The sequence below is a fragment of the Diplodia seriata genome (genome assembly GCF_021436955.1).
Source record: "Diplodia seriata strain FDS-637 chromosome Unknown scaffold_2, whole genome shotgun sequence".
Taxonomy (NCBI): Eukaryota; Fungi; Ascomycota; class Dothideomycetes; order Botryosphaeriales; family Botryosphaeriaceae; genus Diplodia; species Diplodia seriata.
The window spans coordinates 2,927,215-2,953,427 of NW_027117309.1; the positions used below are offsets into that span (position 1 = coordinate 2,927,215).

The 26,213-nt window shown below is 57.9% G+C and overlaps 10 protein-coding genes across 10 annotated transcripts; 3 read left to right on the top strand and 7 right to left on the bottom strand.

The window, feature by feature from the left end:
- Positions 1–268: 268 nt before the first annotated feature.
- On the bottom strand, positions 269–1,432 carry SLS55_002233 (uncharacterized protein; the record flags this gene model as incomplete). Its single annotated transcript, XM_066773715.1, has 1 exon — positions 269–1,432. One exon carries the CDS (start codon positions 1,430–1,432, stop codon positions 269–271), a length of 1,164 nt encoding a protein of 387 aa, XP_066636282.1.
- Positions 1,433–1,829: 397 nt separating this feature from the next.
- Positions 1,830–3,827, top strand: ALG11 (asparagine-linked glycosylation protein; the record flags this gene model as incomplete). Its single annotated transcript, XM_066773716.1, has 4 exons — positions 1,830–2,203; positions 2,255–2,390; positions 2,440–3,508; positions 3,631–3,827. 4 exons carry the CDS (start codon positions 1,830–1,832, stop codon positions 3,825–3,827), a joined length of 1,776 nt encoding a protein of 591 aa, XP_066636283.1.
- A 2,731-nt stretch (positions 3,828–6,558) lies between these two features.
- On the top strand, positions 6,559–8,889 carry SOK1 (Protein SOSEKI 1; the record flags this gene model as incomplete). The annotated part of the gene is made up of 2 exons (XM_066773717.1): positions 6,559–7,560; positions 7,630–8,889. The coding sequence occupies 2 exons, from the start codon at positions 6,559–6,561 to the stop codon at positions 8,887–8,889; spliced, it is 2,262 nt and encodes a 753-aa protein (XP_066636284.1).
- A 1,637-nt stretch (positions 8,890–10,526) lies between these two features.
- On the bottom strand, positions 10,527–12,023 carry SLS55_002236 (uncharacterized protein; the record flags this gene model as incomplete). The annotated part of the gene is made up of 2 exons (XM_066773718.1): positions 10,527–11,451; positions 11,530–12,023. 2 exons carry the CDS (start codon positions 12,021–12,023, stop codon positions 10,527–10,529), a joined length of 1,419 nt encoding a protein of 472 aa, XP_066636285.1.
- A 698-nt stretch (positions 12,024–12,721) lies between these two features.
- On the bottom strand, positions 12,722–13,061 carry SLS55_002237 (uncharacterized protein; the record flags this gene model as incomplete). The annotated part of the gene is made up of 2 exons (XM_066773719.1): positions 12,722–12,883; positions 12,945–13,061. The coding sequence occupies 2 exons, from the start codon at positions 13,059–13,061 to the stop codon at positions 12,722–12,724; spliced, it is 279 nt and encodes a 92-aa protein (XP_066636286.1).
- Positions 13,062–13,137: 76 nt separating this feature from the next.
- Positions 13,138–13,757, bottom strand: SLS55_002238 (uncharacterized protein; the record flags this gene model as incomplete). The annotated part of the gene is made up of 2 exons (XM_066773720.1): positions 13,138–13,373; positions 13,427–13,757. The coding sequence occupies 2 exons, from the start codon at positions 13,755–13,757 to the stop codon at positions 13,138–13,140; spliced, it is 567 nt and encodes a 188-aa protein (XP_066636287.1).
- A 1,163-nt stretch (positions 13,758–14,920) lies between these two features.
- STS1 (Tethering factor for nuclear proteasome sts1) lies at positions 14,921–15,931 on the bottom strand (the record flags this gene model as incomplete). Its single annotated transcript, XM_066773721.1, has 2 exons — positions 14,921–15,798; positions 15,853–15,931. The coding sequence occupies 2 exons, from the start codon at positions 15,929–15,931 to the stop codon at positions 14,921–14,923; spliced, it is 957 nt and encodes a 318-aa protein (XP_066636288.1).
- Positions 15,932–16,560: 629 nt separating this feature from the next.
- MTR4 (ATP-dependent RNA helicase mtr4) lies at positions 16,561–19,940 on the bottom strand (the record flags this gene model as incomplete). Its single annotated transcript, XM_066773722.1, has 4 exons — positions 16,561–16,741; positions 16,797–19,020; positions 19,075–19,165; positions 19,215–19,940. The coding sequence occupies 4 exons, from the start codon at positions 19,938–19,940 to the stop codon at positions 16,561–16,563; spliced, it is 3,222 nt and encodes a 1,073-aa protein (XP_066636289.1).
- A 3,332-nt stretch (positions 19,941–23,272) lies between these two features.
- On the bottom strand, positions 23,273–24,214 carry SLS55_002241 (uncharacterized protein; the record flags this gene model as incomplete). The annotated part of the gene is made up of 2 exons (XM_066773723.1): positions 23,273–23,726; positions 24,009–24,214. 2 exons carry the CDS (start codon positions 24,212–24,214, stop codon positions 23,273–23,275), a joined length of 660 nt encoding a protein of 219 aa, XP_066636290.1.
- A 734-nt stretch (positions 24,215–24,948) lies between these two features.
- On the top strand, positions 24,949–26,016 carry SLS55_002242 (uncharacterized protein; the record flags this gene model as incomplete). The annotated part of the gene is made up of 3 exons (XM_066773724.1): positions 24,949–25,032; positions 25,123–25,815; positions 25,870–26,016. The coding sequence occupies 3 exons, from the start codon at positions 24,949–24,951 to the stop codon at positions 26,014–26,016; spliced, it is 924 nt and encodes a 307-aa protein (XP_066636291.1).
- Between the last annotated feature and the right edge of the window lie 197 nt (positions 26,017–26,213).

Here is a 26,213-nt window from a genome sequence, read left to right on the forward strand (position 1 = left end):
AAAGCTCACTTGCAAGCAGATTCGTCCAAGCCCACTTGACCGTCGATTTGGAAACGTCCTCCGCACATACCCCTTGAGATATGAAAGTGGCCGCTTTTGCATGGATCCTTTACCTGCTTCCGCGACTGTTCAAAACACATTCGGCGCGACCAATTCGAGCCACCGGTCCCAATGCGGGAGCGGCCTGCAGGTACTCGAAGCTCGGAGAATCCCATAAAGAGAAAACACGGACGCCGCGTGCTCTGAATTTCGACCCATGGAGGGTTCTTCAACGCCTGGCCATCTTTACTGCCCCAACAACCTTCCTTTTCGGAGAGTACGGGATGGTGCGCTTGCATGGCTTTGGCGGCATGCGAATTGGGCGGAACATGTCCAGCAAGACGTGGGTCAGAAAGGCGCACACGGTACTTGCACTCCAGTACAGCAAAATACCGGCGGGCATATTCAGCGTCAGAGGGCCGATGGCCAATGCAAAGGTCATCATGACGCGCTTGAGAATAGTGTGGGCGGGCTTCTCCTTCGTCTTGTTCGGAGCCCTGGAGCCGGCGTAAAGAGAGGCTATGGTGAGGCCAGAGACGGCGAAAGGGAGGATCATGAGGGGGTCCGGGACCATGAGGTTGGGGAACCAGAGCATTCCTTCTGTGGCGAGCGATGGCTGCAGCCAATCGCTCAGGATGGCGGTGTCCGGCACCGAGCTTGGGAGAGAGGTGGTGCCCTTCCACTCGGCAACGCGGTCCAATGCGTTAATGACGCCGTCCGGCACGGGGGCCTCCTTGAGGACGTCGGAGGCCTTGGGGGCTTCATAAGACCCCGAGCCAAACGCCATACCCCACAAGCCGCTGCTGGCGCCTACCATCCTTCTTATGGATTCGGCCATACTTAAGAAGACAGGGAGGCCCAGAAATGGCAGCATTTGTTTCCATCGCTGCGCTCTCCAGCGCTTCCTTATCCTATAGTTGTATAGGGTTATGGCTCTCATGGCGCGGTTTTGTGCTACTCGAGGGCCCTTGTCATAGTGGTGCAGGTGGGCGGAGTGTTTTTTAAAGACCGCGAACGCCTGGGAGATTGGCATGAGGGAGGCATTAGTCTGTGCAGATTTCCGGGCGGGAAGTTGGAACAATGGCACGATGATGAAAGCGCGAACGACAAAAGCGCTGGCGGGAAGGGCGAGAGCCCAGGGCAGACCAGAGTTATGCAGTGCCTCGAGTAAGCCCCACGGTAGGCTTAAACAGCCCTCTCCGAGGGTTGTTGCAATCGTATGCTCGACCGGAAACTGCTCTGCAAACTTGGGCAATTGGTCGGATGTGTAGCGGACTTGCGACGGGTTAGGAGGGCGCGGCCGGGCATTGCGGTAGACGTGGGTGCTGAGACGGGGCGGAAGGCCCAGGAGAGCGCGCGCAGCAAGCGCTGGCGTGGCGCAGCGCGGATGCATGACGGGGGCCTTGGTGGTTGCGGTTTGCGGGCAGCAGCGCGGAGGAGAAAGAACAGTTCAGGTGCGGCGCGTCGGCAGACGCGCCTTCGCAACCGCGGCCCGGCCCGAGTTACACTGGACGCTCCCGGCTTCCCGATCGCCAGTGCAGTGGCATCCGACTCCAGCTCTGCTCCCAGTATGTGTCGTCGGGGGCATTTGCTTCTGCGGCGGAGAGAGTCCGACTAGCTCGTTGAGTGTGACGCGTGGGCGATATTGTAGAAGCTTGAGCCACTGCACATGATGCCGCGCGCTCTCTGAACACCTTACCTCCACCTCCGACGACGCGCCCGACCCAGAACGCCCTTCGATGGTCCTACCCCCGACCCTGCCCGCCCGCATGCGCCGGTGAACCACAGCCATGCTGCTTCCCATCGCCGCCGCAACGCTCGCCGTCGTGCCCTTCATCCTGACCTCCGACTCTGCCTCCAGCGCAACCGCCGCCAAGCTCTGCACCTTTCTCTACCTCGTCATCCGCCTAGTGCCGCTGCTTGTGCGCCTGTCCGGCATCGCCATAGGCAAGAACATCCGCGCCAGGACCCACCCGCGGAGGGAAGCTTTGCTGGCCCGGGCCGAACAGGACGAGAAGGACTTCAGCGCAGGCCGCAAGAAGGAACCCCGCGGTGAGGATGAGGACTGGGAGAAGGTTGGAAGCCGCTCGTCCGGTTCGTCCACGCCCGGCGACCACCAAGACAAGGACTGGCAGGGCGTAGTCGGCTTCTTCCATCCATTCTGGTAAGCTCCGTCCGCCAGCATGCATCAGCCCCAGGCTGACGCCGGCAATAGCAACGCCGGAGGCGGCGGTGAAAGAGTGCTCTGGGCCGCCGTTCGCGCAACCCAGAAGCGCTGGCCCCGCGCCATCTGCATCGTGTACACTGGCGACCACGATGTCGACAAGGCCACTATCATCCAGAAAGTCGAGGTACTTCGCTCCCCGTCGTGCCCTGGTCCCACGTGCTGATTGCGCCAAGGACCGCTTTAACATCCAGCTCCACCCCCCGACGATAGCCTTCCTATATCTCAGCACCCGCCACTACGTGCTGAGCAGCACATGGCCTCATTTCACTCTCTTAGGCCAGTCGCTCGGGTCCTTGATCCTCGCCCACGATGCCTTTAATCTCCTTGTTCCAGACATCTTTGTTGACACCATGGGTTATGCCTTTGCGCTCGCCCTGTCGAAATTCTACTTCCCATTGGTCCCCACAGGCGCCTATGTCCACTACCCGACCATCTCCACCGACATGCTGGGCTCCTTGGACGCCTCGCCGGAGGAGAAAGAGGGCCTCCAGATCCGAGGTGTGAACGCGGGCACAGGCCGCGGAGTCAAGGGCAAGCTGAAGAAATGGTACTGGATCCTTTTTGCACGGCTCTACAGCTACGTGGGGTGCTTCGTCGACGTTGTCATGACCAACTCAACGTGGACGCAAGACCACGTCCAGAAGCTTTGGGACCCCAGGCCCAAGCGCGTCCAGTGCTTCGACTCACTCGTGCTGTCCTTCGTGCTTTCGCGGAAGGGCCTGCCCACCCAGCACGACTTTTATCCCATCGAGGTCAACTTCCCGCCCGTGGCCGTCGAGGAATTGACCGAGCAGATTGAGGTTTCCGAGGCGACCGAGCCGGAGAGGGGACCTTACCTGCTCTACATTGCTCAGTTCCGGCCGGAGAAGAACCACCAGCTGATCCTGCATGCCTTTGCGGAGCTGCTCAATTCCTGGCCGAAGAATTCGGAGGAAGCGCAGAAGCCGAAGTTGGTCCTGATTGGATCGGTGCGTAATCCTGAGGACGCTACGCGCGTCTACAACCTGCGTCTCCTGGCGCACGAGCTGCGGGTCAAGGAATCGGTCGAGTTCATTTGCGACGCCACATGGCCGCAGATTCTCTCCTGGCTGCGACGCGCCAGCATCGGCGTCAACGGCATGTGGAATGAGCACTTTGGCATCGGCGTGGTCGAGTACCAAGCGGCCGGCCTGATCAGCGTCGTCAACGACAGCGGCGGCCCGAAGCTGGACATTGTGGTCGAAATCGACGGCAAGCCAACAGGTGCGCGAAATCATTTCCCTTCGGTCTCATTCCGCGCGTGTGCTGCAGCGTGACTGCCGTGGCACCCGCGGTATTATATTGGGGGAATCGTGTTTGCTAACGAGTTCTTTTTTCTCCGCCAGGGTTCCATGCAACGACGGCAGCACAGTTCGCTGAAGGCTTCCGGCAGGCACTGGCGCTGTCGGAGCAGGAGACGCTGGAAATGCGGCAGAGGGCTCGGCGCAGTGCAGGCCGTTTCACGGAGGAAGTGTTTGCGACCAAATGGCTCGTGCAGATGTGCAGGTTGGTCGAGCTGCAGCGGACATTGCACCCGAGTTGAGGTAGACAGGGACCAGGCAGAATGGCATTGTGAGGAGACCCTTTTCTGGGGGTTGCATTGTGGCAACTGCTGCAAGGACTGGAATGGACACGGAACATAGCAGACGCGCTTTCAACTGTGCATGACGGTGCTCCCCCAAGGCTCATTCATCCCTAGAGGGGGGGCGGTGGTGCAGCCAATGGCTAGCGTGGAAATGCTTTTGAGGCGGCAGAGCGTACAACAGCAGGCGGGGGAGGGCTACTGATCCGGACGCTGCTCTGGAACACAACGTTCGAGGAATTAGAAGACAGCATGCTTCGACTCCGCCCGCCCGGATTCGGCCATCCCTTTGAAGAAGGCCCATAATTTCCACAACACAAACGGTCGGATGCGTAAAGGCGTGATGAATCGTGTGCATTGTGCGTGCATGTCTATGTCCGTACCCCTCTTCGCACGCCGCGTCTGTACTGGCAAGGATGGGCGCGCGTGTGGAGCCCCAGGACGCGACTCATGGCTGGCCGGCAGCGGATGACACGGAGGGCTGGTGTTTCGGCCTCGGCGGGCCTCAGCCCTAGGACGAGTTCGGAGCCTCGTGCATGGCAGGAAACGGGATTGGTGCGGAGGTTAGACGGCCAGCGCCCTGCATCTTTCCTTGGGGTCAGCTGCGCCAATGGCAAAGAAAAAAGCGAGATCTGTATCTCGCGAGCACCGGGGGCACGGCGAGACACCGGGCGATCCGCTCTCGTCAGACAGGGCTGGCTGGTGGGTTTGGTGGGTTGGTGGGTTGCGGTGGCCTCCTCCGTCTGCCAGCCTCACGACCAGCTGCTCGTCTATATTGTTCCGTGCTAACTAGCCGACTCCACCGCATGGCCCCAAAAAGCAACAAACGGGGTGAAAGCGTAGTTAGTGCGCCGAGTGAGCGGCCAGGCGTGGGGATCGGATCGGCCGCTTGCTCGAGCATGATCGCCGCACCTTCCGCATTGACGACGATGCCTGCCTGCCGGGGACAACGTCCTTTTTTTTTCCTCTCTGGCGGGCGCGGGACACCTACCTACTGCTTTGCTTTCCACACGACACACCACAGCCCGTTCCGAAACAGACCATGATGAACGACCACGCGCGCATGCGCGCAAAGGGCACCCAAATCACCAACCGCCGGCCGGCACCTTGAACCGGCCGGATCGACATGTCACGCCCCCGTCGCCGCGCCCGGCCATGGTGTCGTTCGTTTGCACCCAGCAAGCAGCCAGCCGAGAAGTTACGCACCAGACTCGCCGGATAGCCACTTTCAGTGCCGACAGCTGCAGGTCTGCGTGCTGACCGGTCGGGTCCACCGCTTGTTGGCTGCACTTTTTATTTCGAGCGTGGCCGCGTACATGTGTGCCGTGTGGCCGCCCAGCAGCAGCACGGCAAAGGGGGGGACGAGAGCAGCTGAAGAAAGCGGCTTGTGTGCGTGTGTGCGCGCTTGTCGCACGCGGGCTGGCGTTATTTACAAAGCGGCTGCGGTGACCGCAGGCGGAAAACAAGCTTCCTCGGAGGAACGAGCCAGCCAACACTCTCAGGCGTCCGCTGTTCTGGCGGCGGCGGCGCAAAAATGAGGCGGCCATGCAAGGCGGGCTGTCGGCCGCGATCATCTCGCTTGTTCGGCTGGGCTGGGCCAGGCCAGGCACGCAGCGCGGCGCGGGCTGGCGGCGGCGGCGACGTGAGACGCGGCGGGCTGAGAGCAGCCGGCGCTGGCTCCAGGCTCCGGGCTCGGGCGCGGGCTCCACGCGCGTGGGCTGCTGCTGCGAGAGCGTGTGCCGGGAGGTTCTCGGTGGCTGCGTGGTGCGTGGTGCGTGGTGGTGGTGAGGCGGTGAGCGGCGATTGCGACGCTGGCTTGGGGCGGCGCGAGACGAGAGCCTTAGACCACATCGTGTCCTGGCTCTCAGGGCGCGCGCCAGGATGGCCCCGAGCCTCTGCTTGGCCGCCCTGAACGACGACGCCCTGCTCCCCCAGCCGCCAGCAGCAGCTTTCCGCCGTCGCCTCCCGCATAAGCACACCACCCACGCGCTTGCCGGCATTCGAGGGTGCGCCGCCTCAACGCGCGGATGCTTGGGATCCTTGCATGAGGGAACGAGTCATCTACGCTGAATTCCACGCCTCGCTCTGGGCACGACGTGATGCAAAACAACTGAATTGTATCCGCCCCGACGCTCCCTTCTGGCCTCTGCCCTGCACCTTAAACCCGCCGCCTGCCAGCCTGCCAGCTAGAGTCGCCAGCCGCAAGCAGCCGCCGATCGCCGTGGTACCTGCATCATTCCTCACGCCTGCCTTTATCCCCAAGCCATGTCCGCAACGGGCCTCCCCCACGGGCATGTGTACATGTGAAGGTATCTACTTCCCTGCCCGTTTCCTGACTCGGAGCACGGGTTTGCCTGCGTTCATGCAGCCTTCCGTGACCGCCCACCGACGAACACGTACTCAAAGTCCCTTGAGTCTCAAGCCAGCTTGTGCCCGACAAACCGCCTTTTAGTCACCTGTGTGAGTCCACCGCTGACCCGTCTCAGTCTCCACCCTGCCGTCCTTTATTGCGCCGCTCTCACCGCCGCGTACATCACCCCCGCCGCTGCCGCCGCACTCGCCGCCGAGCGCTGCAGCTATTATCAAGCTTGCTCCCCCCCAGCCTCGACTCTCCTGCTAGAGCCGAATGACTGCGAATTACCGGAAGGGGCTAGAACGGCAAGGAACCAACCCGGATCGACCACCGCGCAGCATGGCCTCGCAAACCCAGGACAAGTCGCGTCGCGGCTCTTACATTAGCTCCGCCGGCGACTCCTCCGACCAACCCTCGCTGCGATACTCCGGTGCTACGTCGGAACGAACCGCGCGCGCCGTCCAGCAGCAACCGTCGACCAAGCCGGCACCGGCCACCCAGCCCGGGGAGACCTACCACCGTCGCCCCGAACTCATGAACGTACGGAGGAAGAGAAGTGGCTCGGAATTCCGCGAGGAGGGATTCTGCGACGAGGAGCAGGAGAAGGAAGCACGAAAGGCCATTGCGCTGGAGGCGGACAAGGCGCACGTCACGGACGCGGAGATTCTGTCGGACCTGTGCCAGTGGATAGAGATGTCGACCGGAGGGAGCAACAAGGGCACCCGTCTCGCGCACAGCTTCGCCCAGGCCAGCTCGCACCCGCCCATCACGAAGCACTCGCTGAGCGAGCTCGACATCGGCGCCATCATCAACAACCCCAAGCTGCGACACGACGTCAACTTCGACCGCGAGCTCCACTTTCGCCCCAACTTCGACGGCGCCAAGGGCAAGTTCAAGCTGAAGACGGCAGAGGAGTACTGGAATGCCCTGGCTGCCGAGTTGGAGCTCTACACGTTTCTGTTCAACGGCGCACCGTCGGTGACGCTGCGGAAGGGGGCGACGTGGCCGCGTATCATCGAGATTGCTCAAAGGCGGATACCGCCCATGTTTGACACCATCCGAGACATCATCAAGAGCTTGGTACCAGAAAGGGATCAGTCGAGAGTGGACGAGCAGTTGGACACGAAGATGCTTATGCAACAGATCGAGAAGGGGGTTTGTGACTTGGTCAGTGTGGCGAAGTGGCTCTCGCATTTGCTGAAGGCACACTGCGCTCCCGTGCGTGATGAGTGGGTGGATAAGATGGTGGATCAAATCGACCTGGGCACAAGAGGCGGTAGTGGCAGATCGTTGGTCAACGGCCTAAGGGAGCTTTTGGGGATCCTGGAAGCCATGAAACTGGTAAGTCACCGTTCTCCCACGAAGGTGCCTTTGACACGTCACCCGGCCCGCTGACGCTTCATCACCCAGGACGTTGCCAATCACCAAATCCGCCACCTCCGTGCCTTGCTCATCGAGGATACCATCAACTTCGAGCAGAAGTACCATTTGGACAGAATTTCAAGGCGACGAATCCTGGTCGAGCGGTCACAATGCTGGTTCGCTCAACACGCAATCACCTGCCGCAGCATACCTGCCGATCGCAGTGTTCGGGACAGGGGATTGAGAGTGATCGTCCGTGGCTTGCTGTCGTTGTTGACCTCCTCGGACCGCCAAGGTTCGTTCCCGGAGACGTTCTATTTGGACTTCGACCGCCTGCGTGTCCTGAGAGCGGAATTCCGTGATCAGGTGTATCTTGGTGTAGCCATCGACACATTCAAATCTCTTCTGAGAAGGATGGGCTTTGCGAGATCAGTGCCTGGCAACCATGTGCAGGCGTTGCGGGAAGCCGTGTCTGCCATTGTGGTTGTCAATGAGGTTGCTGGCACAAACAGCAACCAGCACTGGCTTGTTAACATAGATAATATCTCTGTGGAAATTGTCCGCCATGCTCTCTCCCTCTGCGGAGCGGAGACAAACTACGATGCTGACCTCGTCGATGCAACTGCCGAACGCCTCCAGCACCTTATCCGCCCGGAGTTTGGCATGGTCTTCCACGAGCAAGCCAGCGCTATGCGCGAGTCCCTGGCAGCCCGCGTGACGAGGAGCACCGAATCCTTCGTCTCCTCATCCCCTGTCGACATCTTTAACTCCCTGATTGCCTCTCCTGCGGCGTCCGCGGTCTGCGCCATCTCGAATCAAGATGAGCCTGAGGGCCCGGAAGCTGAGTACCTCGACGATATCGCTCGCCGTATCACGCACATCGCCGTTCTGCATTGGCGCATCTGGGGCACCATTGTCTACTCGCAGACCGCCGCCTTCGCTGCGCTTATGCGCAACCCTGCCTCCGATTCATCACCCTCCTCGATTTCCTCCACGGCGACCATGCTCGACGTCAATGCTTCGGCAGCGTCTTGGACAGACGATGGCTTTGGAACTCCCAGCATAGCAAGCAGTCCGGATCCACAACAAGAGCACTCTCTCCAGAAACAAAATCTACCGCAGCAGCGCATGAGGAGATGGAGCAGTGCCAACGAGCGGCGCCCTCCAATGACTAGCTCCGCCGAACCAGGCGCCGCTGCACTCTCTGCACCGCCCAGTGAGCAAGATGGTTCCAATGAACAATCAGACGATCAGGGTAGCGGGAGTGCCGGCAGCGGCCTGGAGCGTTTGGTTTATCGGCAGCGCTGAACAGAGCAAGAGTAATACGTACCGAACGACCGCGGACCTACAAATGATGCCTTGCTCCGCCGGTTGCTCACGGCCTCCATCACAGGGATTTCTTGTTCCCATAACGTATGTTTTGGACAGGCCACCATTTCTCATTTTTCCTTTTCATATCCGACAGCGGAGCTGTTCACCGCTTCGCAAGTCGAAGCCATCATTTCAAGGTCTTTTCCCTCCCAAGACCTGTCATCATACCACGTTGCCGCTGCGGCTGTGACGAGTTTCATTACATTTTCCTCTCTCTATCCACACTATGGAAGACTAATCATACGTCTTCAAGTGTGTTTTCTCTTGCCCTTTCTCAAAGACGCCTCTTTCATTGTACGCTTATGTATCGGCGGATTTGTGGATCGGGCAAGATCCTGTGTAATGCTTCCCCTTCTTCATGTCATGGCGGACAGCAAACAAACTTGCTGAGATTGTTCCTCTTTTTACCTCCCCCACCTCCCATCATGTGATTGGGGCATCTCGCTTTTGTATGGCTGGGCGTCTACACTTCATCTGCTCTGTCCATACATACTTTCGGGGTTGATTTTGTGTGTTGCGCTTGTCTTTCTGTAACTTTGCAGGCGTCTTGTCTTCAGCGGCATTGTATACCCCGAGTCTTTTTTGTTTTCGTCGCGCCTACCATTCTTATATATACAGCTTTTAACCCTCTCCCTCCATACAAGAACTTTCCCCCACCCTTCTTATTGATATTAGTGGAACCAGAGGTTGTCTTTTCGGTCATCCGGGGCGGCGTACCTGTTACGTTATTCTCTCTGGATTTCTTGGGGCCTGTATGATGGGCGCACTGTTGTTTTGGTGGTTATTCTGTTTTGCTCTTCTTGTTCTCGTTCTCGTGATTGTTTACATCAACAACAAGGTCGTACGGTGTCGTTTTGGGGAATTTTGACTTTTTTTTTTTTCGTCGTGACTTGATTTTTGTATCGGAAATGCTTGTTCTACTAGCAGTAGGGAAAGACCTACCTACTTGCCTGCCATCATCGGGGTATATGAATCGTTTTATATAAAAAGTAATATCATTCTGAACTTATTGTGTTGCTTTCTCCTGATTGATATCGTGCGTCATACTCTCCCTGATCGAGGATCTTCCTACTACTACGCCGTTTAGCAATGCCCCAGCCTGGTTCCCCCATCACGTCCACACCAATGATGTTCTACGTCGCATGGGACCATGACAGCGGGTTGTAAGAGAACCGAGTCCACCTACATCTACCTTGCAGAGACTTGCCCCTAGTTACGTAGGTATTGAAGTCCGGTATCTGGATGTACTTGCACGTTTTTATGATTCGCGTCTGCATCCGAATATTTGCTCCAGCTCCCAGCGTAAGTATGGTGCAGGGAACAAACGCCTAGTAGCATCAAATTGAGAAAACCCTTGGAGTAACCATGCTATTTTCATCATCATTCCCCCCTTCGTTCACACAGCTCCGCCACTTACTTACTCGAAATACCCACCAAATCCAAAGCACCGGCACTTCCATCATCCAGTTTTTCGGCCTGCTCTTTCCTTCAACATACCATGACCGACCAAGCCATCCGCATAGTAAAAAAAGTAAAAAACGCCCAGAAGAAACCGACGATCGAAGCTATACGAATCAGAACCTCGCCTCGACCTTCTTCCATGTATCCTGCAGCGCCCACTCACTCCTCGCCTTCTTGCTCCTGACCTTATCCGCCTGCTCCTGGGTGAAGCCCTTCGCCTCGACAGCCGGATTGTAACCCAGCCCGTTGCGCCTGCCCACCTCCTCACTGCTAACCTCGGTTCCAATCTTCCCATCCGCCCGCTTGTACACGGTGCAGACACAAGCCCCACCAAGCCCCAGGTTATGCTGCAACGCGACGCCGACCCCCTTCTCCCCGCTCTCCCCCTTCTTCGGCGGCACGAGCCGGTTGTTCGCCCACCCGCGCAGATGCCAGACCAGCTCGGCGCACTGCGCGATGCCCGTCGCGCCGAGCGGGTGGCCCTTTGAGATCAGCCCGCCGCTCGGGTTGACGACGCAGCGGCCGCCGTACGTGATGTCGCCCTTCCGCACCATCTCGTGCGCCTTGCCCCGCTCGCCGCTCCCGCCGTTGCTCAGCCCCAGCGCGTCCAGCGTCACCATCTCGTTGGCCGAGAAGCAGTCGTGCAGCTCGCACAGCCGCACGTCGCCCGCGCGCACGCCCGCCTCGGCCAGCGCGCGCCGCGCCGCCTCGGCGCTCATGGAGTACCCGATGAGCTCGATGGCGGACTTGTTGAAGAGGTCGGGCGAGTCCGTCGCGAGCGCCTGCCCGGCGACGAGCACGGCGCGGGAGCGGAGCTCCGGGTGCGCGTCCAGCCAGGACTGCGAGACGAGCACGGCGGCGGCGGCGCCGTCCGACGTCGGGCAGCACTGCAGCTTCGTGAGCGGGTCGTGGATGCTGGCGGACTGCAGGATCTGGTCGAGCGTGTATTCGTCCTGGAACTGCGAGTACGGGTTGCGCTTGCTGTGCTCGTGGTTGACGCGCGCGATCTCGGCGAAGTCGGAGGCGGTTGCGCCGTATCTGTGGAGGTGGTTGTTAGTGCTTGTGGTTGGAGGAGGAGGATATAGATATATATAGAAAGGAAAGGATCAAACGCACTTCTCCATATACTCCCTCCCCGCATTCCCAAACAACTGCGCCGCGCCGGGCGCGTTCGTGATGCCCCTCGTCTCCTTCATGACCTGGTTCGTCGTCGCCGTCGGGTTCGTGCGGTCCTGGAAGAAGGAGCTCAGGCTGCCGGGGAACATCTTCTCGAAGCCCACGACCATGGCCACGTCGGCGGCGCCGTGCACCACCATGGTGCGGCCCATGTGCAGGCCGGTGCTGCCGGTACTGCAGTTGTTGTTGACGTTGTAGATGGGGATCTGCGTCATGCCGAACTGGTAGAAGACGCGCTGGCCGCACGTGCTGTCGCCGTAGCAGTAGCACGCCACGCCGACGTCGACGTCGTCGTAGTTGATGCCCGCGTCGAGCAGCGCCTTGATGCCGGCCTCGTAGCCCATCTCGTTGTAGTCGACCTTGCCGCGCGGCTTGACGAATTTGGTCATGCCGACGCCGAGGACGTAGCAGGCCTCTCCTTGCTTTTTGCCCATGGTGGATGTCTATCTCTTTCTCTTGTCTGTGGCTGGTCGAGTGACTTGTGTTTGTCGTTGGTGATTGCTGACGGATGGAAATGCGGGGGTGGAGTGGAGACTCTCAAAGCTGCCGGATTCAGTGTGCTTCACGGACTTTATAGATGTGCAGGATCTCAGGTAAGCTGAGAAGAGCAGAAATCAATGGGAACCGGAATGCTCGGGTGGTGTGGATTTAAAGCTGCGCGTCTGGGCCGCGGCTGGGAGAGCTTAGAGCTTGGTCCCCCTGCCTTACCCCAGCTGGCTTTGTGGGGAACAGCCGACAGACCGAGGTCACCGCCCCTCCCGTCCCCGCACCATCAACCACACCTCAACACCTGATCTCCGCCAATCTCGGCCCGCCATCATCCGTTACACCTCCTATTGCTGATCGCTGTAGACGCGTCAGAAATTAGTGACTTTTGATCACGGACACGAAGGGGTTGAATGCGTCGCCATCAACAAGCACTCCCCCAACCAGTGTTACGTCATGGACATTTCGTTAACCAACCACTTGATCCTATGAGCTCTATAGCTATCTTGATCAATTACCTAACATGAGCGCCATGTCTGAGCCGAGAAACTGTCCTTAGCAAGCTGTCAAACCCGTTTGCCCTGATTTTTCCCTTCCACGTGGACGGCAGCAGAAACATACACCCCCTTCCCGTTGCCTCTGTTGTCTAGACTCCAGTCAAATCGATTGTCTCGACATCCTCAAAGACGTGCGAACCATGCTGCCGCTTAGACTTCCTTTCAGCACCGTTCTCTTCATCGCTGCCTTCCCGCTCCCGCTTGACGTCAAACTCCGGCTTGATCTGTGGATCGACATCTTGTTGGGCCTCCTACACATGAACGTCAGAGGATCTCTAGAGACACATTTTGCATCAAGAACTCCTCATTTACCTGTTGTCGCTTCATCGGTCTCCGTGCAGGCTCAGGTGTCCTGGGAATCAGGCCGAGTGCTTGTAGCCCGGAGCGGGACCTGTAGCGGAAGTTGAACACTTGGAACGGCTTGTCCATGGGGTCGATATAACGGGTATCCCATGTCTTAACGCTGATGTCTAGCCTGTGTGCATCTCCCAGGCTTTGTAGTAAATTAGTAGTGCTGGACAAAGACGGTTGAAAATGCCTTGACATACAATGCCTGTTGTGAGACAGCCCGGCCCTTTAGCGCTTTCTCTGGGACAGAGTTCAGAGATTCAAACGCGGGCATTCTGCCATTGCACTCGATCTCGCCAAGCTTCTCAATTCTCCAGAAATGTATGCTGATCTCACCAAGAGATCCAACCTTCTCCTTGAGACCGGTATCATTGATGCCATGGTTGTCTTCGTCTGTGGCGAAGTAGTCAGAACGCGAAGTTGTTTCAATCAGCAGAGCTCCATACCTATTTTGAGGTCCGCGAACGAGAACGGAAGCTGGTACCACTTCTCATCTTTCATGACTCGAGCCCCATACAGCGTGAAGCCTTCCGGTTTGCTCATGTTCTCCGGCGCAAACGCCACGCAGTCGACGTACTTACCGTCCAAACAGACCGAACTCATGATGTGGGTGTCCTTGAACGGAAAGGAATTCTCGAAGCTCCAATGGATTGAGAAATTCTGACCGGATCCAGCCTCAATGTACTTCGTAATGACGCCGTCTAGCTGCTCTTCATCGGTGGCGAGATACTCCTTTTTGTGCGAGATCTGCACACGTAGGCCTTTAACATTAGCCATGGTAACGGTGACAGGCGTGCGGCCCACGTCGAAGCTGCTGATGCGTTCTGGTTCGCTGCTCGGCCGATCGCGAGTGAGGTGGACGTCTTAAAAGGTGAGGCGCAGCCTTTCTAGCCGTGTGAGGTAGAAATATCTAGCAGTGTCGTCTAAGGCGTTCGCGTTAATGCATGAAGAAGAGTGGCGACAAGCTCTCTGCAGCCTCTGCGAAGTGGTCGAGGAGGACGGCGGTGGGTGGGCCGAAGAGAAAAGGTCGCGAGGGTGTGTGCGAAAAAGAAGGAAAGATATAGTGGTCCGCGTCGGCGCCGGCGAAGCGGGAAGGCGCGTGGGTGCGAGGGCGCGGACAGGAAAGAAGGAAGGAGCGACCCAGGCACAAGCTCCACCACCGAAAGTGAACCCCACCGCGTCCGTGTCTGGTGAATGTAAGTGTCTTCGTCCGACCGCACACGGTAAATAGACGAATGTGGAATATATCCTAATGGGGTCTAGCCTGTAGATGAGTAGTTGGCTCCACTTTCTCTCTGACCCTTCGAGAGTAATCCGTCAAGCTCATAAGCTCAAACAGGAAGCGTCCGCGCTACTTTTCCATGGCTCATTTGTTAGTGACCTTCGACTCGCTGTAAATGGGCACCTGGCACCGTACTCCAAACCATCATCGGTGAAAAACAATCAAGCCCGTAAAGTAACGTATAACGGAAGCTGAGGCACCCACAACTGATAGGTTCAACGAGATTTCCATTACCCTAAAGGCTATGAATGCTGTGCGTGCGCGCTGGTAGATGGAGTAGCGCCATTTGATATCATGATGCAGTGCTCAAACGACGGATGGAGGTGTACATCCAGAGCGGAAAACAGAAAACAGCCAAATCAGGAACAGAAAAAGGTCAGATGCCCGCATGAAAAACCCAGCCGGTCTTCGATGATGCACCTCCAACGCCAATGATGAGCTACAGTAGGAGACGTTGTTTATGGAAACCATGGTGTGATCAAGGAGAAAGGAAGGAAAGGTAAAAAAAAGGAGGCCTATTCGGCAAAGCATCAGAGAACGCCTCCCCGCCTTGCACTAATTTGATATCAAAAGAAAAAGCCAGAAAACCCCCACAACGTCGCTCGGCAAATTTGCGAGCCGATGACGCGGAACCTTTTTGTTCCCCCACTTTCATTGTTTACCAGGGACCAACGCGGACGGGAGCAACCATGCCATATGTACCGTTGAGCAGCTGTTGCCGTATCGAGGTTGGATCGTTGGGGTTCACGCCTGCTTGCTGTGCGGCTGCGCCATTGCCGCCCATCCAGCCCAGGTGCGATCGCAGCTCATTGGCCGCCTCCTGCATCCTGCCGCCGGACAATTCGTTGTGCTTCGAAATCTTTTGATCCCAGCCGCCATATCCCAGTTGGATGCCACCGCCCCTCTTCCCTGCCTCCCTGACGACCATCGCCCAAGCCTTCGCCATCTCTTCGTACGCTTCATGCTTGTGGCGGTTGTGCTGGAAAGTGTCCCAGTTGGGCAGCTTGTGAAGGATCTCGGTGGCGCCATCAAGGAAGTCAAGGGATGTGGCGGGCTGCATCTCGTTTGGCGGGAGGAAGTGCGGGGTGTAGTCCTTGAGGGCTTCGAGAAGGTCGTGCAGAGGTTGCCTGACCCGGTTGTAGGCGTAGTCGGAGGTGTTGCGATTGCCAAAGGGGAAGGCGGCTTGGAGAGCGGATTCGTAGTTGTTGAGCACCTGCAGTGCGGAAGCGACGCTGGGACGGGGAGCCGTGTTGACGACCTCGGCGCCAATGTCCGGGTGTCGCTGGCAGATCGATTGAAGGAGACTCCTCATGTCCTCGGGCCCTAGCGTCTCTAGCAGGCGGGAAAGACCGAGGGGGCGGCCGCTGATGTTGGTGCGCAGACGCTTGCTGCCGTGGCGGGCCGACGGCTGGATGAGGGTTCGCTGGCCCATCGAGGGCGAGCGCTCGGGGGATGCAGACATGCGCTCGTCGGCGTCGGCATGATCTTCGTCGGCTTTGCGCTTGCGTGAGGACATCTGGGACGGTGCGGGTGGCACTGCAGGGCATGTTAGCTTGGCGTGGATGGGCGGCAGCGGGAGCAAAGACGCACTGGAGCGGTTTGGCGAAAGGCGGTTGTGCTGTAGAAGATGCGGCGCGGCAAAGGGAGAAGTGGCGAGAACGCTGTTCATGGCTGGCGGGCCTTTCGCTGTTTCAGCGGAGATGAAGTGGCCGGGTTGATAGAGATGTGGACGACGCCCACTGGAGGAGGCGTGCGGGTGCGCAGGTGAGGTGGTCGATGAAAGAGCGAGGTGGGACAGCGAGGTGTCAGTGGATGTTTAGCAGCAGGCCTGGCGTCCCAAGCCGATTGCCAGGCCAAAGAGGACCAAAGCTAGGCTCTAGCCGCGCCAAGCGGCGCCCGGGCCACCGCCGCCGCCCGAGGCCAGTAAGGCGCTCGAACGCCGTGGTCTCCACCACAACCGACAGGGCCGTCTATACTGCAAGGAAATACGGTGAGCCGCATGTGCTGTCACGCCGAAGCAGATTCTGCACACGTGCTGCTGTGCGCCACTCGGGCGCAACGCCGCGCGAATCTCGCGCCGCGCTGCTTCTGCATCCATTACTATCCTGAAAACACTGCTTTTGGCCAAAGAAACAAGCCACATTCGACTATCTAAGGTTAACGCCCAAAGCGGATCCTGCAATTGAGCTCAGCCGAACACCCAACGCCGCCGCAATGCCACTCGCTGAACATGCACCATGCCCCAGCCCCGTGCTCGCTCACCCTTTAGATCCAAGCTAGCCGCATGGTATTCACTGCTTACAAGTACAAGGACTGTGCAGCCACCAGGTCTCTCCTGATCACCTCGAGCGCCTTCTCGAACTTCTGCTCGAGATCGTTGTTGCCCATGACCTTCGCGCCCTGTGCAATCTGGCGCAGAAGCTCCTCGAGACGACGGAAGAGGCGGATCAGGCTGCCCTCGTAGACGTCCGTCATTTTGCTACAATGCACATTAGTCGTGGAAATTGATGGTTGGGTTGTCGGCGAAAACTTACCAGATCTCGGCAAAGGTTGCACCCTTGGACCACGCGAAGACGACCTCCATGAGCTGATACTTGAAACCATCAACATACTCGTCTTCATTGACCGCCAGCTTGCTCTCTTGAGAAACCTTCGCGATAATGCGTGCCTGAGCTTGGATGTCACGGAAAGGCTTTGCGAGCTCCTCTCTCAGCGTCGGCGTCTCGTTGCTCTTCTCTTCGAAGATGAAGCAGCTCAGAGCAGAAGCGCATTGCTCAGGCGTGAGCTCGTTGAAGAAGCCGTTGAACAGCAGTTCGCTCAGCACAAGTTCGTCTCCAGTGCTAATCTCACACGCCACTCTGGCCTTGAGCTGGACAACGTCTGCTTCGTTGATGAAACCCAGACGCCTGAGCACACGCTTGCGGCACTTCAGTTCGTCCAGCTGTATGATCGAAAGGGCGTTGTTGATTTGCTTCTTGACATCCTTGATCTTGTTGCCGAGTTCGACCTTGCCCGCATACTGGTCGTACAGGTCCGGTAATCTGGGCGAGTTGTGCAGCGGATTGGACAATAACCGAGACTCGAGAACCTCAATTTTGCGCAGCAGCTTCTTGAAGCCTTCATCCGTGATACCCATATTCTCAATGGGGTCGAGAATGGCAATGCCGTCGGGGAACCTCTTCTTGACCTCCTCAAGAGCCTTGCGAACCGCGACCCTCTGGTCGGAAGACTTGAGGTCTGGCGGGAGGAAGAGGCGCAGATGCCCAATTGATTCGATGCAGGAGAGCAACACCGGAACAACTTCCATCTTGCCCTTCTCGCCAGGTCCAGGGGGCCGCACTCCTTGAGGCAACTCCGAAGTGATTTGCGGGGCGAAAGTCACATCGTTTGCAACTTGGAGTAGCACATCGATCACATACGACTGCTGGGGCGAGATATCAGCAGGCTTCTGACCCTTGGCAGGCTTGCGGTGTGTGTAGTTCACCACAGCGCCCCAACCAAAATCAAAGTCCTTGTGTTTGATGCGCACAAGGCGACCCGACTGCATGAACTGCAAGCAGTAGTTTGGATGTGTGATGACATCGCGCATGTCCTTGGTGTACTGGTTGAGCTGTTGCCTCAGGTCGTAGTAATCGCGGATGCTGCTCTCGTCGGGGATGCTGATGATGGCTTTCATCTGTTCCAGCTCACTCAGATGCTTCTCGAGACCAGCAACGCTTGCAGTGTTCTGGAATTGGAAGAAGCAACGTTCGAGCATGAATTCTGGAGAAATGCCCTCAACACGCATCAGGTTCAGAATCATGTTGTAGCTCAGGTAGAAAGCGGAGTTGAGCTTGTCTTGCTCACCACGCACAATCTCCTTTGCAACAGTGGGCTCCATCTTCTCGTCTATCATCATGATGACAATACCACGGTCATCAAGGCCACGTCTTCCGGCACGACCGGACATCTGAATGAACTCGGATGGTGTCACCCAGCGTTGAGACACACCGTCAAACTTGCGAACGCTCGTGAAAACAACAGTCTTCGCAGGCATGTTCAAACCGATGGAGAAAGTCTCAGTCGCGAAGAGGACCTTGATCAGACCTTCCTGGAAGAGAATCTCGATGGTCTCCTTGAGGATGGGCAGGAGGCCGGAGTGATGTACACCAATGCCGCGCTTCAAAAGCGGCAGCAGATGCTGGATCTGCGGCAGCTCTCTGTCCTGCTCACTGAGAGACTCAATGGCGCTGCTGAAGACCTTGGTGACAAGTTGCTTCTCGGATTCTTCGTTGAAGGAAAGCGTGCTCATCTGCAGGGCAAGGTTTTCGCACTCCCTCTTGCTAAAGCTGAAGACGATGACCGGATTGTAGTTCTTCATCATGATCATCTTGACGATCTTGTAGATGTCCGAGGGTCCCTTTTGGCCGCCCTTGTTGAGCTTCTTGTCCTTGCCTTTACCCTTGCGCTTTGCCATGGCGTCGGCCGGGTCATCTCCTGCCTTGTCCGAGATGGTTTGCATTGCCTTCTGGAAATTCTCCTCTCTGAACACGCCCTTCTCGTCCACCACCAAATGTATGCCATCGGCGCCAGCAGGGAAGAAATAGTGCTGGAGGGGAGTGGGTCGGAAGTCGGTGTATACAACGTGACACGGCTGATTATGGGTCTTGGTGATCCATTCGGCGAATTGCATGGCGTTGGGGATTGTGGCGGAAAGAAAGACGTAGCGGACCTTGTCGGGCAGGAGAATGATGGTTTCCTCCCAAACGACGCCACGAGCTGTTTCAAGTCAGTATCGCTATAGCGAATCCTCAACAAGCCAATGTGACGTACACTTGTCACGCATGTAGTGAACCTCATCGAAGATGACCCAGGCGACTTCGCGCATGATCTCGGAACCTCTGTACAGCATGGAGCGCAAAATCTGCCGACCATTAGTGTTCGGAACGATTGTGTCGATCTCGGTGACATACCTCTGTAGTCATAACCAAACAGGTCGCGGTAGGATTGATAGTGACATCTCCAGTCATGAGACCAACGTCTCCAAAATCCGCCATGAACTCGCGGTACTTCTGGTTACTGAGGGCCTTGATCGGACTCGTGTAGATGACCCTCTGGTTGTTCTTGAGGCAGTGTGCAATGGCATACTCGGCGACCACGGTTTTACCAGCGGACGTGTGAGCGGACACAAGCACACTCTCATTGCGCTGGATGGAGTGGACCGACACCTGCTGGAAGGGATCGAGCTTGAAGGGATACTCGCGGGCAGGCTTCTCGGGCGCAACATGCTCGGAGATGGGAATGTAGTCGTAGTCCGGGGGCAGCGCGACCTGATGCCTGACTTGGTGGGACAGCACGACGGCGGCGCCGTCCTTCTGCGCTTGCAGACCGGCGGCGGCGGCAATCTCGCGTGACTGTTCCGTCTCGAAGCTATCGGTGACAACGGGATCGGGCTCGTCGCGACGAAGGCGCTTTGCAAGCGTCTGCGGGTCGGTTCCGTTTGCAGCAGCAGCAGAGTCCTCCTGGGGCGCGGGTGGAGCATCGCTCATGGTGGCATCGTTGGTGGGTGGCGCGGTTTCGTCGGTCGAGGACTTAACATCGCCGTTGGCCTGCCTCTTTTTGTTCTTCTTGGACGGCTTGGGCGGCGGGCCCTGGGCAGGGCCAGGCTGCCCTTCGAAGACGTCGAAGAGCTCGTCCATGGCGTGGTGGTTGAAACGCGCCTGGAGAGCGGCGGAGTTGTCTTCGCCAGAATTGTCGACCAACTTTTGCGCTTGGACTCAGACCGCCCGCGCGATCGATCGACCTTGGCTCTTGCCCTAATTGGACGAAACAACCAATCGGCGATTGCCCACCGCCGTTCCGACATTCCGCCGGCCAACTCCCTGACGTAGCCACAGTAGCGGTTGTGCCTTTCACGCTATCGGAACCGTTTCCGACTATTCTTTGTTTTTACAGTCGCACAACGACGACAATAGAATTGATTTACAACTCTATGCGTGCCAGACAAACCAAATCGAACCTACAACATCATTGCCATCACTTCTGCGTCGTTTTAGGAATGCATCGGCTGATATACAAGCTTCACTTTTGTCATATTATACGGGAACAAGCTAACAACGACTATTCTCATTATAAGCGTCATTGATCCTGCGAAGGCTAGGGCCTTGTTAGAAAAACCGGATGCTTGTTGCCTTCTAGTTCTCCGCTTTCTTCAATGGTATATACTCAGTCCTAAGGCCACACCTTGAACGTCATGCTCGATATGCTCTTGAGAAGACGAAGCTCCAGAATATCTGTTCCTCCTGCGCCTCTACGCCACAAAACCGAGAAAGGAATACATAGAAAGGAACGCTTGTGAAGATATGGCATATTCTCATTCAGACCAAATGACATAGGAATACATAAGGGAATACAGTGGGGATAAAAGAGAATATTTACGGCTCTCAGAGCTCATCGCAAATCAAATCGAAATCAGGGAAATCCGGATCCGGCCCGATATTCACTGTTCCCGTTGGTGTCGCGCTCGCCGTCGTCTCCTCCGCTGACGTGGCGGCAGCCGGAGCAGCAGCAGTCGTCGGTTCCGCCTCCTCGGCGGTGGTGCTGGGTGGCGGTACGCTTTCGACAGTCGACTCACTGCTGGTGACCGGAGCGGCGGCGGCGGTGGTTTCAGGTGGCTCAGACGTGGTGGTCTCGGGAGCGGCGGTAGTCTCGGGAGGCTCAGACGTTATGGTCTCAGGAGGGGCAGAAGTGGTCGTCTGAGGCGGCGGCGGTGGCGAGGCAGAGGTGGTAGCTTCGACTTCAGGAGCGGAGGAGATGATGGTGCTTGAGGAAGACGAGGATGAGGAAGAGGATGAGGAAGAGGATGAGGAAGATGAAGTTGAGGATGAGGACGAAGAAGAGGAAGAAGATGACGAGGACGATGACGAGACGGCAGTCTGTTGTGCCACGGCACCGAAGGTCGTTATCGATGCAGAACTCTGAGCTGCTTGACAGCTCGCTGCAAGAAGTTTAGCATGGAGACAGAGTAAGTTTGTCACAAGCGCAGATGCTTACACTTCTGTGTATTGCAGTCGTCCACAGTAAAGTCCCCCTTGTTGCCTTGCGCGTTTGCTGCCTACATAGGCATGGCTTAGTGACATTTTCTGGCTTTGAGAGTGAGAAAACCTAGCACTTACATCTGCGCAGTCATTGAACTGGTTATCGCACGTCCTTTGCGCAGCCTCCTGGAAGGAGTTCTGTGGTTTGACGTTAGCAAAACCATTCCCTCAAGCTACGCCATCCTTCCTTTCCGCCTCCGCGTCGCTCATCTCCACATCCAACTCTTGGCAACGGCCGCCAACTAGGAGCACCGTTGTCGCAGAACTCTGGTCCAACCTCTTACAGAAAATCCTAGAAATATTTCGAGATGACCACGTTCCACACCGCACCCATCCGGAAAGCCCCTCGCCCCCTTCGCAACCACCGCAATACCATGCCCAGACCCCCACCAACGCATCCTCCAAAAACAACAGGAATCGCAGGGGCCCAACTCACAAAAGTATCCCCATCAACCATAAAGCCCCTCTCATCGTCCCCCGAATTCGAGATCGCCGCCGCGCTCTTCCCGCCGAGCGCCTCCCCAAACGTCTGCAGGTTGTCCGAAGACTGGCGCACCACCAGACGCACGTCTTTGCCGACAGCAACCGCGGCGGCCTCGGCGCCACGGACAGCGATCGGATTCGCGCCGGCGCTGCATACCGACGACAGGGAGGACAGCAACAGCAATGCTGCCGCTGCTGTCGTCGCCGCCGAGAGGCGGCCGGGGCTCGGTGATCGTGTCGGTCTCGTTGTTGTCGTCGTCGTCCGTGCGATTGGAGGTGATGAGTAAAGTATCCGCATTTTTTCTTTTTCCCTTTTTCCTGTTTTTTGGCGGACCCTCCCTTCAACGTCGAGGGACTTTTCGATGTTTGTCGAATGGCGGTGACGGGAGGGTTTGTGTTGTTGTTCTCTGCTCGATCTGCTTGCTAACCTATCCGCACGGTGGGGAAAAGCATCGTTTGGTCGGTCTGTAATGACGCGGGGCGTCGTCGTGCTCGGCTTCGGTTGGCGGGCGGTAGGCTGAGGGTGAGACAGAGGATCGACAGGGCGCGGGGCCAGAGCGGCGGGTCTGTTGGGTCGGTCGGTCAGTCGGCGGGCTGACTGCTGTGGCCTGCCGGACGGCGGTGGCTGTGACACAAAGCTGAGAGCTGACTCGAGCTGATGGCTGAGCGGCAGGGCCGGAAGCCAAGTAAGTGCGCTGAGGAAGTTCGAGCAAAGAGGAGAGCAAGATGGGCGGGGCGGCCGTTCATGCTCGCCGGCAAAATGGGGAACCCGCAAAGGGCACAGCCGCAGCAGATCAAGGCGGGCGTGTGGTGTGTGGTTGACTGCCGAGCGCGTCGCAGCCGCTGCGGATGGCGGCTGTCGCCAGCCTTTGAGACACCACTGAAACCGCGTACGCGACCCTTCCGGTCACACCGCAATCTCACCAGCACAGCCCAGGAATGCATGAGTCGCTTTTGTCACTGAGTTGTCGTAATTGTTATGACGTTGAGGATTAAGAAGGCGACCATAATCGCCACTGTCTACGTACATATTGCTATTTGATGAGAGACTGTACAGTTCGTGCGGTTTCAAGACCGCCGAATATCCTCCTGCCAAACTAAGCAAACCTCCTAGATATGAGACGAGTGAAACAACCCGACAAGGAAAGAGGAAGGGGTATGCTGTCTTTCTAACCAACGGGTCTCGTGATCCCGTACTAAAATCATTCTTTTTCAACGGTATATCCTGCTTGCTTGACATATAGTCGTCGCATGCCACGTATGCACCTCGTGAATGGAACAATGAAAAACAAGAATCCGCATCACGTTGGACGGGATGTTGGCTGTAAACGCGAGATTATGAAAAATGAGGGACCGCCACTTTGAGGGCGGCCCGAGAGAAAAATCAAACTCCACTGCAATGCAAGACTAATTCAATCGTGATGCTCGTAACGGGCAGCCACTGGGGACTCTTAGAAGTTTGCTGCGGCGTTGACGCGGCCACCGGGCGTGTGGTGCTGCTCGAGGTTGCGGTTGAACATGTCGTTGGGAGAGCTGCTGTTGCGCTTCTCCGTGTTAAGCGGCTGGTGAGCGTTGCTGCCGGCCAGCGTGTAGTCGTCGTCATCGTCGACCTGGTTCTTCTTGCGGCCCCAGATGCGCCATGCGACGATGGCAAGGGCGCCGAGCACAATGGCACCGCCAACACCGCCAACAACACCACCGATGATCTTCTTGGTGCTCGAGCTCATGCCGGAGCTACCCGAGCTCGAGCCGTCGCTGTTCAGGACTGCGGCGCTGGTGACCATGGAATAGGACGTCGACACGTGGGTGCTGCTGCCGGTGCTGGTGAGGGTTGCAGACTGGCCATTGGTGACGGTGACGATCGTCGTGGTGAATGCCTCGGTGGAGCTGGCGACAACAGCAGAGCTGAAGGTCGTCCTCGAGGTAGTCTTGGCAGGCGAGGACGAGCTGGTGGCAGAGGAACCGCCTGCAGTCGCAGTGGTGCCAGCAGCAGCAGAGGAAGCACCGCCAGACGTGGCGACGGCCGTGTTGGTTTGAGTGGTCCCGGCAGCAGCGGAAGATGCGGGGGCGGAGGCGGCGGTGGTGGTAGCCGCGGTGTTGGATGGGGCAGCAGAAGTTTCCTCAGTCGTAGTGGCGGGAGCTGCAGTGGTCTCCTCCGAGGTTGCAGACGGGGTGCTGGAGGACGACGTGGGCTCTGCGGTGGTGGAAGCTTGAGTGGCCGAGGTTGCTACTGATGTGGCGTCGGGCGTGCTGGGTGCAGATGCAGCTCCAGAGCCGTCTTGCCTGCGGTGGAAGAAGCCCAGGGCATAATCCTCGGCGTCGACGGGGAAGTTGGCAGCGGCAAAGGTGCACAGCAGGCACAGGGCCAGGACGAAGGCGGAGATGCCTCGCATGGTGGATGTGGAGGATGAGCGATGAGGATGTGCGGGCGGTGGTTGAGCTGATGAAAAGATGCGATGCTGGGCCCTGAGTTTCGCAGCGATCGCAAGGTCCAAGCGTGGAAAGGGGAGAACCGCAAACTCGGATTACGCGTATGTCTCGCAGGAAGATGGGGCGCGGTGGGCGACACGGCCGACGTGGGGTTTTGAGCGATGGAAATGGTTGAGCGAGAGGCCTGAGGGTGAGCGAAGGACCGGTTGACGGCGAAACGAAGGGACGGTAGGCAGTTATTGAATGTGGTGGGCGGGAGGAAAAGGCGTGAACACGAGACGGCGGCCGTGAGGGTGGTAGGGCTAGGCCAGAAATAGCGCAACGCCTCTGTCGCCCGTTGGCCAGAGCTGGCCCGGGTGAACCCCAAGGGAGCAGCGAGGCCACCTGCGTAGGCGTGTGACGCTGCAGGCGTTGCTCCCCGTGGATCTTGGGCTTCGAGGCCCTGTGGCCCGCCAGCGGCCCATCCACCGCCGAGCCACTAGCGGACGCCGGCTTGTGGCCTACCGCGTCGGTTCTTGTGCACGCATGCAGGGTGGCGTGCTGCTGTCATCAGCAAATTCTGCCCGCGCCTACAGCTGCCTGCCGTTCCGTGCCGTGCCTGACGCCGCTCCAGCAATGCGCGCCGACTGATTTCTCAGCACGCGACCTACCTATTACACAACTACAATCCACCCTCGCCGACAATATGGCCGCGACAATGCTCGACGCGTCGCTCACTGCCCAAGAAGCTCTGAGCGGCGTCTTCGGCTCCATCTCGCTAGCCGCCTGGATCTTTCTTCTGGTATGTGCAATGTCGATACTTGCTCCTTGGATTCTTATGCGTTCCAGCACCGCCTAAAAAAAACCATCGAGCTAACTTTGCATTCCCCAGGTTCCCCAGCTGGTCGAGAACTACAAGGCGGGCTCGGCCGATGGCATCTCCATCGCCTTCCTCGCCGTCTGGTTCATTGGTGACATCACCAACCTCATCGGCGCCGCCTGGGCTGGCCTGGTGCCCACCGTGATAGCCCTCGCCGTATACTTCTGTTTCGCCGATCTCATCCTGATCGCCCAATGCCTGTACTACAACATTCGAAACGCCCGCCGCGTGCGCAAGGTGTCCGAGGCGTCGTCGTCGCGCGACAGCGTGGAGCAGCCGCTGCTGGGCCGCCGCGACAGCGACAACCTGGGCCTGCCCGGCTCGCGCCGCCGCTCCAGCGCTGCCTCCCGTCGCCGGGACAGCGCAGGCCATGTCGATTCCCTGGCGGGCATTGCCGAGGAGGAGGGCGGCGCCTCCGAGTGGAAGAAGAACACACTGAGCATTCTGGGTGTGTGCCTGGCAGGTGCCGTCGGCTGGACCATCGCTTGGGCGACGGGGGTGTGGAGACCCACTCCCGTTGACGCAGGTGCTGGCAACGAGGAGATTGCTCCGGGCGCTCAGGTCCTGGGTTATGCCAGCGCCGTGTGTTACCTCGGCGCTCGCCTGCCGCAGATCTACAAGAACTGGCGCGAGCAGTCTTGCGAGGGTCTGTCCCTGCTGTTTTTCCTGCTGTCCCTGCTGGGCAACCTGACGTATGGCATGGGGGTAAGTCACCACCTGCGCGCATGGACCAGGAGCTCTTGCACTGACGTTTCCTAGATCCTGTTTCACTCTCTCGAAAAGGAGTACTTTTTGACCAACCTGCCGTGGCTGATCGGCTCGCTGGGAACAATGGTCGAAGACGTCACCATCTTCTTCCAGTTCCGCCTCTACGGTGATAAGTCAGCGCAGTCTGCTGCCGTTTGATTTCGCGAATAATGAAGTGACGAGCATTGGTTTGGGTAAAGGATAAGAGCAAAACGGCAATGGACAATGGAAAGATCGTAATACCCGCCTGGAGAACCCGGCGCAAGGGTACGGGCAGCCTCTTGCTGTGCCCGCTAAGATCTGCTGTATTATACATCACGCGTTGGTTACGTGATACTTGGAGTTAGGGTTGTGTT